At 40.5% G+C, this 16,738-nt stretch overlaps 1 protein-coding gene across 1 annotated transcript in view; it reads right to left on the reverse strand.

The window, feature by feature from the left end:
* Positions 1 to 648: 648 nt before the first annotated feature.
* Positions 649 to 16,738, reverse strand: part of LOC139748147 (neuropeptide CCHamide-1 receptor-like) — a 242,201-nt gene continuing 226,111 nt past the window's right edge. The window contains exon 2 of the mRNA XM_071660836.1: positions 649 to 3,166. Within this exon, the coding sequence (XP_071516937.1) occupies positions 2,155 to 3,166 (1,012 nt within the window). The 3' untranslated portion in view covers positions 649 to 2,154. The remainder of the gene's footprint in view (positions 3,167 to 16,738) is intronic.

Raw genomic sequence — 16,738 nt, forward strand, 5'->3', positions numbered from 1 at the left:
CAAACTCACCTCCCAATTGACTTGACCCTCACCCCTACTGTACCTAATAACCTTGCTCTTATTCACATTTACTCTCAACTTTCTTCTTCCACACACTTTACCAAACTCAGTCACCAGTTTCTGCAGTTTCTCACATGAATCAGCCACCAGCGCTGTATCATCAGCGAACAACAATTGACTCATATATATATATATATATATATATATATATATATATATATATATATATATATATATATATATATATATATATATATATATATATATATATATATATATATATATATATATATATATATATATATATATATATATATATATATATATATATATATATATATATATATATATATATATATATATATATATATATATAAATATATATATATTTCTTTTTTCTTTCATACTATTCGCCATTTCCCGCATTAGCGAGGTAGCATTAAGAACAGAGGACTGGGCCTATATATATATATATATATATATATATATATATATATATATATATATATATATATATATTCATGGAGAATAGGTAGGGTAAATTCTCATATACAAGGAAGTGCTGTGTCTTACACGGTAAGTAATGGTGACACCTTATTGGTTTGAAGATTGCTCAGTTCATTTGGGTAAGGAATGGTAAGGAATATATTACTGATACAGAATTATTGTTGTGCAGAGACAGTATCACCAGCTGGTCAACCACACCTAACAGTGGACATGATGTAACACACTGGCCTATATAGAAACACAAATGGACATTCAACTGCAAACACTAATAGACTACCTAGATTGTACATATAGCTATCCTACATCTATCGTGTCCCCCAGCCATGATGAAAAACACTGGTAGTATAACAGCTAACAAAACAAAAGGTAGCAATATCAAAGTTCACATTCCACATTTCAGTTCAGTTTTTACTATGTGCATAATATTTACATACATGATATACATTCACAGCATAGCGAGTATCTTATTTACAGCACACTGGACTACACTGGACTACACTGGACTACACATGGGTAAAGCACCAAATGATCCATCAACATTCCAGACAGGAGACACCGTCCAGGGAAACATGATATGGCAGGTGTGTAAGACTTCAGGTTCTGGAATATTTGGGCGCAGCCAGGGGCTTCAGCGTCTCCCCTGGCCTCGTCCTGAGTTCTGAGCTTGTTGTTGCTGTTGCTGTCTTGGGTAATGCTGTGAGGTCTGGAAATGTGATGGAAGAAGGACGCGCTAAATGTTTGTTCCTCTAGCTTAAACAGGATATCAATATAGTTCCCTATCATTAGGTTTGTCTATACACTCTAGAAATCACCCCACAGTATGTAAATATTCATGAATTACATAATAACTAGTGGGCCATCATCAGCTGCTGGGTGTACCTTTGTGATCTTACACCAGTGTTCTCGGAAATACACAGGAATACTAAATGAAATCAGACATTAAACGTATGTAGGAGTAATGAACAGGCATGATAGTAAACTTGGATATGTTAACCACACATTTAGGAAAGTCTCCTCAACAGATCCATGTGTGGGAGAGGATGTGATTCACTGCACATGACATCTTGTATTACTGGCTGTTTACACGTAAGGGATAACATTGCGCTGGTCACTTGGGGTACTGGAGAAGGTGGTAGTGAGACAGGTAACACGTGACGGACGACAAAAGGTGACGGTCCAGGTAACACCAGGAAGCTAGTTGGGCGACTTTGAAGATTACATTAAAATCGTTCTGCTGAATGGAGGAAAGATACGTAAAGCAGAACAGCGCAGAACAATGAGTGACTCAAAAGACAAGTGGTTGGGTGTTATGGTGCTCAGCAGACACAATACAAGAGAACCGGATTGTCAGTAAGATACAAGTGTGGCCAAACACTCGAACAGCCAAGGGTGACATTAGTCAACGAGGATATTACCACTTGATGAGTCTCAAAAATACGACGTATCAAAGTGCTGACTTAAGAGTGAAAAGATAACAGTGAGGAGTGTTTATTTCAGTGTGTGTGTAGATCACTTTTATGATGTAGAGGTCATGGGACGACAGCCAGAGATGATTACAGAGTCGTTTGCGTCGACAGGATATGTATGAGAAGAGGGGAGAGAAGAATGGGTGTCTAGAGTATCGGTTGAAGAATGGATGGTGAGGGTTTACACGAGGGAAGCCGGGTTATGGTGCGCCCGTGTAGTGAGCACTGTGGTATTGGTGAGCGTGAGGCGGTGTGTGGGAGCCTGTGTGCCGTTGTCAGTCCCCACAACCTTAAGAGGAACCTGCTCCGTCCTGACCGCCGTGGTCAGACGTGTCCCTGTTGACTCTGCTCCATCCCACTCACCTCTGCCGCCGAACCCCTTGCACCAGCAGAAGACGTGCCTGTTGAAGTACTTTCTGAAAGTCCCGCTGACGCAGTAGAGGGCGATGGGATTGATGCATGAGTTGATAAACGACAAACAGAAACCTACTATTCGAAAAGTGTGCCAATAGATGTCGTATTTTTCACTCGACTGTGGATCAAAATGCCACCATAGAGTGTATACATTCAGTGGCAGGAAACAGATGGCGAAGATGATCACAAAAGCGAGCACCATCTTGGCCACTTTCCTACGCGCCTTTGCCTGTCGCTGTTGACCAGCTGCCTCACCAGGAAGGTGCTGGGCTGACACAAGCAGATGGCGTGCCATCAGAACGTAGAAGGAGGCTATGAGAGCAAGAGGCAGTATATAATACACTATTACTTTCACTAAAGCGTGGATCTTTGGGTACAGTTTTCCCAAGTACTCTGGGAAGGGCGTACAAATCTGGTACTTTATGCCAGTGGATGTACTTAGTGTGGGCACATTTGAGAAGACGGCCGCAGGCGTAGCGAGAACAGCAGACGCCACCCATATCCCTACGGCGACGGCGATGGTGAGTCGACCCGCTGAGTCCGATACGTGATGTGACACGGGACGCACGATGGCCATGTATCGGTCGGCACTAAGGGCGGTGAGGGTGAAGACGGTGATCCCTAGACTCAAGTCCTTGGCGAACTCAGAGGCGCGACACACCGCCTCTCCGAATGGATAGGATGGCACTGTGTAGATGATGGATGTGAAGGGCACCGTCAAGAGCACCATCAGGAGGTCCCCCGCCGCTAGCGACACCAGGTGAGTGTTGGGCGTACTCCTGCAACACAGTAACACAATGTTAGAAATCACGAGAGAAAATCTCTACTGTGGTTCTCACATCTAATACACCAGTCATAAGTTCCGTCTTTCTCATAAGAAGCTTCGTCTTCGTGCATCTTACATACAGTATTGAGACAACCCAATTGTACTACAAGAAAGACATCAAGACCCATCATCCTAACAATGTGGGAAATGCTGATACATTTATGAAAACTAGACATATAAAATGAAGCTCTTAATGGTAATGTAAAATACATTTTGAGACCAGGAAACAGTGAGATATAATAGTTTCTCTGGAGACTATATCTATCTCTAGCTCAAGTCAATATGGTGATTCTTGTACTGCCCAGAGGATCTGTTTATTAACATCCCACATGTGATAACAAGTCTCTTAACGAGCAAAGTCTAGTTTCCAGGAATATCACATGATGTTGGTGAACGAGTATAACTTCACATGTCTAACTATATTCCGAGGGCGTAACTCTATGGTACCTACATTAGAATTATGGAAGTGTTGGTCACATAAGAAATATGTGAATGATTTTCAGACTCGCTGCAGCAGCACTAAAGATGTTTCATACTTTCCATGCTTATAGAATGGATATCACGTAAATCATTCCGTTCCGTCGTTCACCCAGTGCAGCTATATCCAGTTAAGCTCAGTGAACACGTAAATCATTCCGTTCCGTCGTTCACCCAGAGCAGATATATCCAGTTAAGCTCAGTGCAATTACTTTCACTTAGTCGTATCATCTTATGAATGAAATGTGAAGTACGTGGCATGATTACCAATTGTATAACTAATACAGAGAGATTCAGAGTTGATATTATGAGGAAGAAGATGCTAGGGAGGTACAGAACAAGATGACAGGTCAACCATCAGCCAGGGAGGTACTGAGCCAACACTTATGGTGGCTGTCGTATTCCCTTCCCTAACCATGGTTGCTGTGTTTTCATTCTGCCTCACCTGCTTATCGTATCCTTGTGAGTATTCCACAAACACTTTATGTCACTATCTCTCACATAGCATTCGACGTCACCTAACACACTTGATTACCAACTGACATACATATTTCATAGACAACATGCGAAAATATACCAAAAAGAATGTGTCTCCGACGCTCTGTCGACACTAAACATACACTCAGCCAATCCTTAAGCACCTTACCATGATTCAAACATGAATTGATAATCTTAACTAACCAATCAAGACAACAGTTGCCTATTTTTTCTTAATGGATTCAACTGTGATCAGTACTGCTCTTATCCTATAATACATTTCTTAGTATTAACAATATATCAGTATTACATCCGGCCATATCCTTTAACCAGAAGTGAACTATCTCATCAGTTCTTAAGAATTTAAAGTTATTTGTTCAAAATAGGAGCATTTCTACCCTCCATAGTATCCAATGGCGGGTCTCGGTGGCCAGCAGGGCCATGAGAGCCAATCAATTGTCAGCAGTGTGTTAGAAACTTGTGTACACATGAGGTGTGTTATGAAGCCTCGTCATCCCCTCGTAGCCCTACACTGTACAAACAAGTTTCTCCCCTGAGCTGTTACCACTCATAATATAGTTTATTTTCTTAGTCGTCCATGGAAGCATCGGCCAGTTAGTTTGTAGAGAATAGGATGTCTCATTCCACATATATTGTCTTCTTTCAAGAACTAAAAATGCCACAGAGCATCGAGCGACTTCTTGATTGTGAAATACATTGTCATACCCAGAATGCGACTTCTTGTAATGGTAAACCAAGCCACTAAAGCTGTGTTCTCGGTTCAGTAACAGAAACCACAGGGAAGCCATCAGTGATGGTGGTTAGGTGAAGGTATTCTCTGGCTACAATATACACTTCAGGATCTGACGTACCTGAATATGCTAGGTAACTTAGACTGAGGCAAAGCTAGTATACTTGGTACCACAGACTGAGGCAAAGCTAGTATACTACGTACAACACACTGAGGCAAACTTAGTATACTACGTACCACAGACTGAGGTAAAGCTAGTACACTTGGTACCACAGACTGAGGCAAAGCTAGTATACTAGGTACCACAGACTGAGGGAAACTTAGTATACTACGTACCACAGACTAAGGCGAACATAATATACCATATACAACAGGCCTAACCCATGCGTAGTTATACACTAGACTTCAGGAAAAGTGTACGAGAGAGAGAGAGAGAGAGAGAGAGAGAGAGAGAGAGAGAGAGAGAGAGAGAGAGAGAGAGAGAGAGAGAGAGAGAGAGAGAGAGAGAGAGAGAGAGAGAGAGAGAGAGAGAGAGAGAGAGAGAGAGAGAGAGAGTTAAATACGTCAGCATATTTAGAGTTTTTAATCTTCTTTCTTATGTTATCTAATTGTCTCAATATTGTTCTGCCATTAGGTGGGTGCTGAGTTCGTCTTTACCTCCAGGAACGTACGATTAAGGGCCGCATCCACTCACACTCATTCTCTAGTTGTAATATGCATTGCATCAAAACCACAGCTCCCTATCCACAACCAGGCCCTACAGACCTTCCTTTGGTTCCCCCTGATCTCTTTCCACGCTCTGGTTCAGTCTATTGATAGCATGTTGACCCCTGTAAGCCACATCATTCCAGTTTACTGTATCCCGTGTTCGCCTTTCCCTCCACTATATATTCAGGTCCCGATCAGTATAATCTTTTTCAATATATTCTTCCATCTACTTCTTGGCCTCTCCACTCATTCTCTCCATGTGTCCAAACCATTTCAGAACACCCTCTTCAGCTCTCTCAACCACGCTCTTTTTATTACCACACCTTTCTCTTGCCCTTTTATTACTTACTCGATAAAACCGCCTCACGCCACACTCTATCCTTAAACATCTAATTTCCAACACATCAACACGTCCACCCTCCTCTGCATATCCTCATCTTTAGCTCTCATCAGTACGTACTTATTCCTGCCCTCCCAGATAGGGACATCTCTCTCCTCACATTCCTCAATGCTACAAGATCCGTCGCCCACTTACCTACTCTTTAATTCACCTCCACTCCATTTGCTGACATATCCACTCCTATGTATCTAAAATGAATAATTTCCTTCATATTTTCACCCTTGAGACTCAAACCTCAGCCATCCCGTCCCTCTACCGTACTAAACCATAATATCCTTGTCTTAATCCACATTCGCCTCTCAATTTCTCGCTCCACACAGCCTTCCATACTCAGTCACCAATTTCTGCAGTTTCTCACTCAGATATACCACCAGTGCTGTGTCATCAGCAAACAAAAACTGACTCACCTCCTACCTCATCCCTACAGACAGCATTCCCGTTCCTATCTCCATTGACTTACATTTACTGCCTAACCATCCCGTCAATAAACACTGACATTACACACCTCTGCTGTAGACCAGCTTTCACTTGGTACCACTCACTCTCCTCTCTTCCTACTCGTACACATGCTTGATAAAAACTTCTCACCGTTTCCATCAGTTTCCCTACCAGACTATACATCCTTAAATCCTTCCATAAGGCATTTCTGTCAACCTTATCATATACTTTCTCCAGATCCACAAATGGCACATACAAATTCTTCGTTTTCAATAAGTATTTATCACACAATTTCTTTAAGACTAACACCTAATCTACACACTACATGCCACTTTTGACACTACACTGTTCCCAAACACCCTATATCTGCTACTCTATCATCAAACACATCTAAAAATCCTTCAAAATACTCACTTCATCTCCTCACTCCATCTCCTCCTCACTCCATCACTAATTGTTAACACTCTCCTCATTTAATGCCTTCACAGATGATCCCATTTGTCCCTTAGCTTGTCGCACACTTATCAACGCCCTTCCAAAACATGTTATTCTCCTTGAACTCATCGCAGCTCTGATTTGCACTCTTTTTTCAGCCATTGCACCCATGCCTAAACCAGTTACGTATTTTATCAACCAACCCCTAGGGAGGATGAACAGGTGGATTGACTGTGGACCGACCGTCGCAACCTGGATTATAGAACCTATGCGCTCGACCCTGGCGGTCCGTGAATGCCTCACAGCCATCAGAGATAACTGCTGTACCACGGAGGTCCACTTATGCAGGACGACAAATTAAACGAAGTGCAGTAGACATGCTGCATTTAAGAATCAGGATATGGAGGGAACAGATTAAATCTGTATCATTACATCGAAATATTTTGCAAAAGCGTCTGTTGGAAATGTTTGAGAGTCTGTATGAAGATGGAGGGCGAGCGAGGAGTCCTTAATCTTCTGCACTGGGATTTAAAAAAACGCTGAAATCTTAAAGATAAAGCGAGCTAGTTGGGTAAAGACGGACCCAGACGAACCCCAAGACTGACATCTGCGAAATGTTTTCTTTGTGATGAAAGAAAAAGAAAAGAAAAGAGACAATATTCTTAAATAAGCCGAGTGTAAGGAGAGTCTAATGGCAAAATTAACAACTCAAGAACTCTTAGATGGATTCTCTCTCTCTCTCTCTCTCTCTCTCTCTCTCTCTCTCTCTCTCTCTCTCTCTCTCTCTCTCTCTCTCTCTCTCTCTCTCTCTCTCTCTCTCTCTCTCTCTCTCTCTCTCTCATGTATTATCCACAGAAGAATATACAAAACGTCAGCTCTTACCAAAAAAACAGTAAATAGCCATAATACAAAGGACAAAGGAATAAGAAGTGAAAGCAAGAGGGATCTAGAAGATCAGAAATATGAGTAAATGATGACAGGTTTACTGTTAGATTAAAGCAAATAACACCACAGTTTGGTGTGTGTGTGTGTGTGTGTGTGTGTGTGTGTGTGTATCTACTTTTCTCCAATTGCCTCCTTGTAATGCACGGGGAGGGAGGTTTACACTCATGGGGCCTCCATATCTTGTACCTTTTAAACTTGTGTATGGTTTCTACATCTGCCATGTAATTACATTAATAAATCACTCACAAAACTGATGAATTAAACGTGGAAATATAGGAAATCTATATCATCTTAACCATGGCACTATTTCGTCAACGAGAGAGTTACAGACATCTTATACGACTAAGTTGAATGGCTTTTCAAAATGGCGAAGACATTGCTAGTGACGTCAAGCTTGTAAACACTGCCATATAAAGGCCAACGTGAGATGATCACCAGGAGTTAGGTAAGAGAGGGAGGGAGGGAGGGTGGGATGTGGGAGGGAGGGGTGAGGGACGGAGGGAGGGAGGCCGGGGAGGGGTGTGGGAGGGAAAAACTTGGAAAACATCCATTAAACTAAACCTATAATTGGACTCACTTGTTGATGGTCCGAGACATCATTAGTTCTCTCATAACAAGGAGAAAAATCCCCTTCAACTTTTTTACCGACGTAACTTGAATAATTCATCGTCAAATACGCATGGTAAATCTAGCCTGGTGACATTATACATATATGTAAAACTTTACATTGAAAGATATACATTTTCGCTTCTTCTTTCTTCCAAGAAAGAACTATAAAAGTCTCCATAACTTCCCAGTGACAGCAGAAACATTAGCGAACATCAGTATCATGAAGGTAACGAGATGTGAATTGATAAAAAGATCTGATAATGGCAGAAACCACTGAGAAAGATTACTTTGCACAGAACGATAAATTAATGTATGCTCTATGGAAAGAATCATTTCGTGATTCATATATTCTTAAAGCATCTTGGTACGTACCCTCTATGGTCGATTTACTAAACAGAAGCTCGTTTGAGATTGTAGCGAGTTCATTTAGTATATCAAATAACAACTGATGTGTTGTGAACTCGACCCTTTTCTTTGTGAACTGTGGTCATCTACAGCCAGTTAATAACTGGAATTGTCGATTCTGTAGGGAAATATCAAGTTCAAGTCGTAGGATACAGAGCGTTTACATTCCATAAGACATCTGGACATTAAAACACCATTAACACGTCTAGGTATCATGATAAACAGAGATACCACACATCACGAATATTTATGACCCGAGGATTTCACCAGTATCTTACCTCTCCTTTTGTTCAGGACCAGGAAGACACACACATATATATATATATTCATATACATCAGTATATATGTGCGAGGTCTTATGATTCACCGTTTGGTTTCAGAAGTGGTAGAGGATGTGTGGATCAGGTGTTTGCTTTGAAGAATGTATGTGAGAAATACTTAGAAAAGCAAATGGATTTGTATGTAGCATTTATGGATCTGGTGAAGGCATATGATAGAGTTGATAGAGATGCTCTTTGGAAGGTATTAAGAATATATGGTGTGGGAGGCAAGTTGTTAGAAGCAGTGAAAAGTTTTTATCGAGGATGTAAGGCATGTGTACGTGTAGGAAGAGAGGAAAGTGATTGGTTCTCAGTGAATGTAGGTTTGCGGCAGGGGTGTGTGATGTCTCCATGGTTGTTTAATTTGTTTATGGATGGGGTTGTTAGGGAGGTAAATGCAAGAGTCTTGGAAAGAGGGGCAAGTATGAAGTCTGTTGGGGATGAGAGAGCTTGGGAAGTGAGTCAGTTGTTGTTCGCTGATGATACAGCGCTGGTGGCGGATTCATGTGAGAAACTGCAGAAGCTGGTGACGGAGTTTGGTAAAGTGTGTGGAAGAAGAAAGTTAAGAGTAAATGTGAATAAGAGCAAGGTTATTAGGTACAGTAGGGTTGAGGGTCAAGTCAATTGGGAGGTGAGTTTGAATGGTGAAAAACTGGAGGAAGTGAAGTGTTTTAGATATCTGGGAGTGGATCTGTCAGCGGATGGAACCATGGAAGCGGAAGTGGATCATAGGGTGGGGGAGGGGGCGAAAATTTTGGGAGCCTTGAAAAATGTGTGGAAGTCGAGAACATTATCCCGGAAAGCAAAAATGGGTTTGTTTGAAGGAATAGTAGTTCCAACAATGTTGTATGGTTGCGAGGCGTGGGCTATGGATAGAGTTGTGCGCAGGAGGATGGATGTGCTGGAAATGAGATGTTTGAGGACAATGTGTGGTGTGAGGTGGTTTGATCGAGTAAGTAACGTAAGGGTAAGAGAGATGTGTGGAAATAAAAAGAGCGTGGTTGAGAGAGCAGAAGAGAGTGTTTTGAAATGGTTTGGGCACATGGAGAGAATGAGTGAGGAAAGATTGACCAAGAGGATATATGTGTCGGAGGTGGAGGGAACGAGGAGAAGAGGGAGACCAAATTGGAGGTGGAAAGATGGAGTGAAAAGGATTTTGTGTGATCGGGGCCTGAACATGCAGGAGGGTGAAAGGAGAGCAAGGAATAGAGTGAATTGGAGCGATGTGGTATACAGGGGTTGACGTGCTGTCAGTGGATTGAATCAAGGCATGTGAAGCGTCCGGGGTAAACCATGGAAAGCTGTGTAGGTATGTATATTTCCGTGTGTGGACGTGTGTATGTACATGTGTATGGGGGGGGGGTTGGGCCATTTCTTTCTTCTGTTTCCTTGCGCTACCTCGCAAACGCGGGAGACAGCGACAAAGTATAAAAAAAAAAAAAAAAAAAATATATATATATATATATATATATATATATATATATATATATATATATATATATATATATATATATATATATATATATATATATATATATATATATATATATGGAAATGAGATGTGTGAGGACAATGTGTGGTGTGAGGTGGTTTGATCGAGTGAGTAACGTAAGAGTAAGAGAGATGTGTGGAAATAAAAAGAGCGTGGTTGAGAGAGCAGAAGAGGGTGTTTTGAAGTGGTTTGGGCACATGGGTAGAATGAGTGAGGAAAGATTGACCAAGAGGATATATGTGTCGGAGGTGGAGGGAACGAGGAGAAGAGGGAGACCAAATTGGAGGTGGAAAGATGGAGTGAAAAAGATTTTGTGTGATCGGGGCCTGAACATGCAGGAGGGTGAAAGGAGGGCAAGGAATAGAGTGAATTGGAGCGATGTGGTATACCGGGGTTGACGTGCTGTCAGTGGATTGAATCAAGGTATGTGAAGCGTCTTGGGTAAACCATAGAAAGCTGTGTAGGTATGTATATTTGCGTGTGTGGACGTATGTATATACATGTGTATGGGGGTGGGTTGGGCCATTTCTTTCGTCTGTTTCCTTGCGCTACCTCGCAAACGCGGGAGACAGCGACAAAGTATAATAAAAAAATAAAATATATATATATATATATATATATATATATATATATATATATATATATATATATATATATATATATATATATATATATATATATATATATATGTATATATATATATATATATATATATATATATATATATATATATATATATATATATATATATATATATATATATATATATATATATATATGTATATATTATTATTATTATTATCATTATTACTTTGCTTTGTCGCTGTTTCCTGCGTGCGAGGTAGCGCAAGGAAACAGAAGAAAGAAATGGCCCAACCCACCCACATACACATGTATATACATACACGTCCGCACACGCAAATATACATACCTATACATCTCAATGTACACATATATATACACACACAGACACATACATATATACCCATGCACACAATTCACACTGTCTGCCTTTATTCATTCCCATCGCCACCTCGCCACACAGGGAATACCATCCCCCTCCCCCCTCATGTGTGCGGGGTAGCGCTAGGAAAAGACAACAAAGGCCTCATTCGTTCACATTCAGTCTCTAGTTGTCATGCAATAATGCCCGAAATCACAGCTCCCTTTCCACATCCAGGCCCCACACAGCTTTCCATGGTTTACCCCAAACGCTTCACATGCCCTGATTCAATCCACTGACAGCACGTCAACCCCGGTATACCACATCGATCCAATTCACTCTATTCCTTGCCCGTCTTTCACCCTCCTGCATGTTCAGGCCCGGATCACTCAAAATATTTTTCACTCCATCTTTCCACCTCCAATTTGGTCTCCCACTTCTCCTCGTTCCTTCCACCTCCGACACATACATCCTCTTGGCCAATCTTTCCACACTCATTCTCTCCATGTGCCCAAACCATTTCAAAACACCCTCTTCTGCTCTTTCAACCACGCTCTTTTTATTTCCACACATCTCTCTTACCCATACATTACTTACTCGATCAAACCACCTCACACAACACATTGTCCTCAAACATCTCATTTCCAGCACATCCACCCTCCTGCGCACAACTCTATTCATAGCCCACGCCTCGCAACCATACAACATTGTTGGAACCACTATTACTTCAAACATACCCATTTTTGCTTTCCGAGATAATCTTCTCGACTTCCAAACATTCTTCAGGGCTCCCAGAATTTTCGCCCCCTCCACCACCCTATGATTCACTTCCGCTTACATGGTTCCATCCGCTGCCAGATCCACTCCCAGATATCTAAAACACTTTACTTCCTCCAGCTTTTCTCCATTCAAACTTACCTCCCAATTGACTTGACCCTCAACCCTACTGTACCTAATAACCTTGCTCTTATTCACATTTACTCTTAACTTTCTTCTTTCACACACTTTACCAAACTCAGTCACCAGCTTCTGCAGTTTCTCACATGAATCAGCCACCAGCGCTGTATCATCAGCGAACAACAACTGACTCACTTTCCAAGCTCTCTCATCCACAACAGACTGCATACTTGCCCCGCTTTGCAAAATTCTTGCATTCACTTCCCTAACAACCCCATCCATAATCATATTAAACCATGGAGACATCACGCACCCCTGCCGCAAACCTACATTCACTGAAAACCAATCACTTTCCTCTCTTCCTACACGTACACATGCCTTACATCCTCGATGAAAGCTTTTCCCTGCTTCTAACAACTTGCCTCCCACACCATATATTCTTAATACCTTCCACAGAGCATCTCTATCAACTCTCTCATATGCCTTCTCCAGATCCATAAATGCTACATACAAATCCATTTGCTTTTCTAAGTACATCTCACATACATTCTTCAAAGCAAACACCGGATCCACACATTATCTACTACTTCTGAAACCACACTGCTCTTCCCCAATCTGATGCTCTGTACATGCCTTCACCCTCTCAATCAATACCCTCCCATATAATTTACCAGGAATACTCAACAAACTTATACCTCTGTAATTTGAGCACTCACTCTTATCCCCTTTGCCTTTGTACAATGGCACTATGCACGCATTACGCCAATACTCAGGCACCTCACAATGAATCATATATACATTGAATAACCTTACCAACCAGTCAACAATACAGTCACCCCCATTTTATATAGATTCCACTGCAATACCATCCAAACCTGCTGCCTTGCCGGCTTTCATCTTCCGCAAAGCTTTTACTACCTCTTCTATGTTTACCAAATCATTTTCCCTAACCCTCTCACTTTGCATACCACCTCGACCAAAACACCCTATATCTGCCACTCTATCATCAAACACATCCAGCAAACCTACAAAATACTCATTCCATCTCCTTCTCACATCACTATTACTTGTTATCACCTCCCCATTAGCCCCCTTCACTGAAGTTCCCATTTGCTCCCTTGTCTTACGCACTTTATTTACCTCCTTCCAAAACATCTTTTTATTCTCCCTAAAATTTAATGATACTCTCTCACCCCAACTCTCATTTCCTTCTTTTTCACCTCTTGCACCTTTCTCTTGACTTCCTGTCTCTTCCTTTTATACATCTCCCACTCATTTGCATTTTTTCCCTGCAAAAAATCGTCCAAATGCCTCTCTCTTCTCTTTCACCTATAATCTTACTTCTTCATCCCAACACTCAATACCCTTTCTAATCAACCCACCTCCCACGCTTCTCATGCCACAGGCATCTTTTGCGCAAGCCATCACTCCTTCTCTAAATACATCCCATTCCTCACCCACTCCCCCTACCTCCTTTTGTTCTCACATTTTTCCATTCTGTGCTCACTCTCTCCTGGCACTTCCTCACACAAGTCTCCTTCAAAAGATCACTTACCCTCACCACTCTCTTCACCCCAACATTCTTTCTTCTTTTCTGAAAACCTCTACAAATCTTCACCTTCGCCTCCACAAGATAATGATCAGACATCCCTCTACCTGCACCTCTCATCACATTGACATCTAAAAGTCTCTCTTTCGCGCGCCTATCAATTAACACGTAATCCAATAACGCTCTCTGGCTATCTCTAGCTGTCATGTAATAACGCACCGAAGCCACAGCTCCCTTTCCACATCCAGACCCACAGAACATTCTGTGGTTTACCCCAGACGCTTCACATGCCCTGGTTCAATCCATTGACAGCACGTCAACCCCGGTATAACACATCGTTCCAATTCACTCTATTCCTTGCACGCCTTTCACCCTCCTGTATGTTCGGGCCCCGATCAGTCAAAATCTTTTTCACTCCATATTTCCACCTCCAATTTGGTCTACAACTTCTCCTCCTTCCCTCCACCTCTGACACGTATATTCTCTTTGTCAATTTTTTCTCACTCATTCTCTCCATGTGACCAAACCATTTCAAAACACCCTCTTCTGCTCTATCAACCACACTCTTTTTATTCTCACACATCTCTCTTACCCTTACATTACTTACTCGATCAAACCACCTCACACCACATATTGTCCTCAAACATCTCATTTCCAGCACATCCACCCTCCTGCGCACAACTCTGTCCATAGCCAACGCCTCGCAACCATACAACATTGCTGGAACAACTATTCCTTCAAAAATACCCATTTTTGCTTTCCGAGATAATGTTCTTGACTTCCAAACATTCTTCATGGCTCCCAGAATTTTCGCCACCTCCCCCACCCTATGATTCACTTCCGCTTCCATTGTTCCATCCGCTGCCAGATCCACTCCTAGATATCTAAAACACTTTACTTCCTCCAGTTTTTCTCCGTATATATATATATATATATATATATATATATATATATATATATATATATATATATATATATATATATATATATATATATATATATATATATATATATTATTTATTCATTTATTTATTTTACTTTGTCGCTGTCTCCCGCGTTTGCGAGGTAGCGCAAGGAAACAGACGGAAGAAATATATATATATATATATATATATATATATATATATATATATATATATATATATATATATATATATATATATATTAACTTATCATTAACTTATCATTTTACAAATCTTATCAACAATAAAGTTATCTAATTTGTATAGACCATCACCAAAATTAAGATTATAATTCTTTGTGTATCTAATAATGGAAGATTCAATGATATTTCTCTTATTAATAGAGTTAGAGTTAGTTACTCCAGTCAGTACAATGATCATAGTTTTTAACATGATTAAACAAGGCATTTGATTCTTGTCCCGTTCTTATACTATATTTATGTTGCTTAAGTCTAACAGAAAGATCCTTACCAATCTGACCAACATGAAATTTATCACACTTTCCACAAGGCACTTTATAGATGTAACCAAGAGAATTTTCTGGTGAATTCCTGATTAAGATATTCTTTACAGTATTATTGTTGCTAAAGGCAACATTTACATTAAAGGATTTAAGCAACATGGGAAGCAAAGTGAAATTATTATCAAAAGGGAGAACTAAAAGATTCTTGATGTCAATGGGAGGTTTGGGCTCAACTCTATAAAATGATTTCTTTGCTAACTTAAGGGATTTATCAATGAAAGATCTAGGATATTTTAACTTAGATCCAATAGAATATATCTTCTCAAACTCATCATCAATAAACTCTGGACTGCAAATACGTAATGCCCTAAGGAACATAGATTAAAATGATGATAATTTAACTCTGTCATGTTGAGATGTGTAATAATGAATATATGAGCATACATTGGTGGGTTTTCTGTATATGATAAACTTAAACTTGTTTCCTTGTATATGGATCATGCAATCTAAAAATGGTAACATACCATTATTTTCATTTTCTACAGTAAATTTGATGGAAGGTACTAAATTGTTAAGTAAGGTGAGAAATATTTGTAAATTTTCATTTGTTGGCCAAACACAAAGAACATCATATACATACCTAAACCAAATTGCATTAGAAGGTAAGATATCCTTTATTAATTTTACGTGGAGCTATTGCAGGACCTTGTCCTCTCTCATCAGTGGAACTGGATTTGGAACATGAGCTGTGTCTTCTATACAGATGCAGTGAACCCATTTCAGATTTTTGCCATGCCTTCGTTGTCGTGCACCAGGCCACAGTTTTCAGTTGTTAATGGATCTGATGATAATGACATTCTTGTTTCTGACATGTCACTAAAACTCAGTAAGGTTTCTTTTGCTTTTTTCTGGCAATGTACATTTGCTTAGTAGTACAAGTCTGTTAATCTCATTACGCAATTTTACACAACGTACTCTATAATGCGTGTTGTTGGCCTCTTTCAGTCTCTTATGACGTACTTCCTTAGACATTGGGAACTTCGTATACCACGGCTCCACCACCTTAGCTTCGTTTTAGAAACAGACGATCTATTATGTATTGTCACAGTATGTTCCCTCTACTGCTCTGAAAGTTTTACTGATGTTTCTTTCTTTCCTCGTACAATAAATCTGTAACATTTTCTACCTTCTTTTCTCATTTCTTCCTCCTTTAACGCCTCCACCTTTGAGAATCTGTCCTACAAACAAAAGAAA

Source organism: Panulirus ornatus, chromosome 72 (genome assembly GCF_036320965.1).
Source record: "Panulirus ornatus isolate Po-2019 chromosome 72, ASM3632096v1, whole genome shotgun sequence".
Lineage (NCBI taxonomy): Eukaryota > Metazoa > Arthropoda > Malacostraca > Decapoda > Palinuridae > Panulirus > Panulirus ornatus.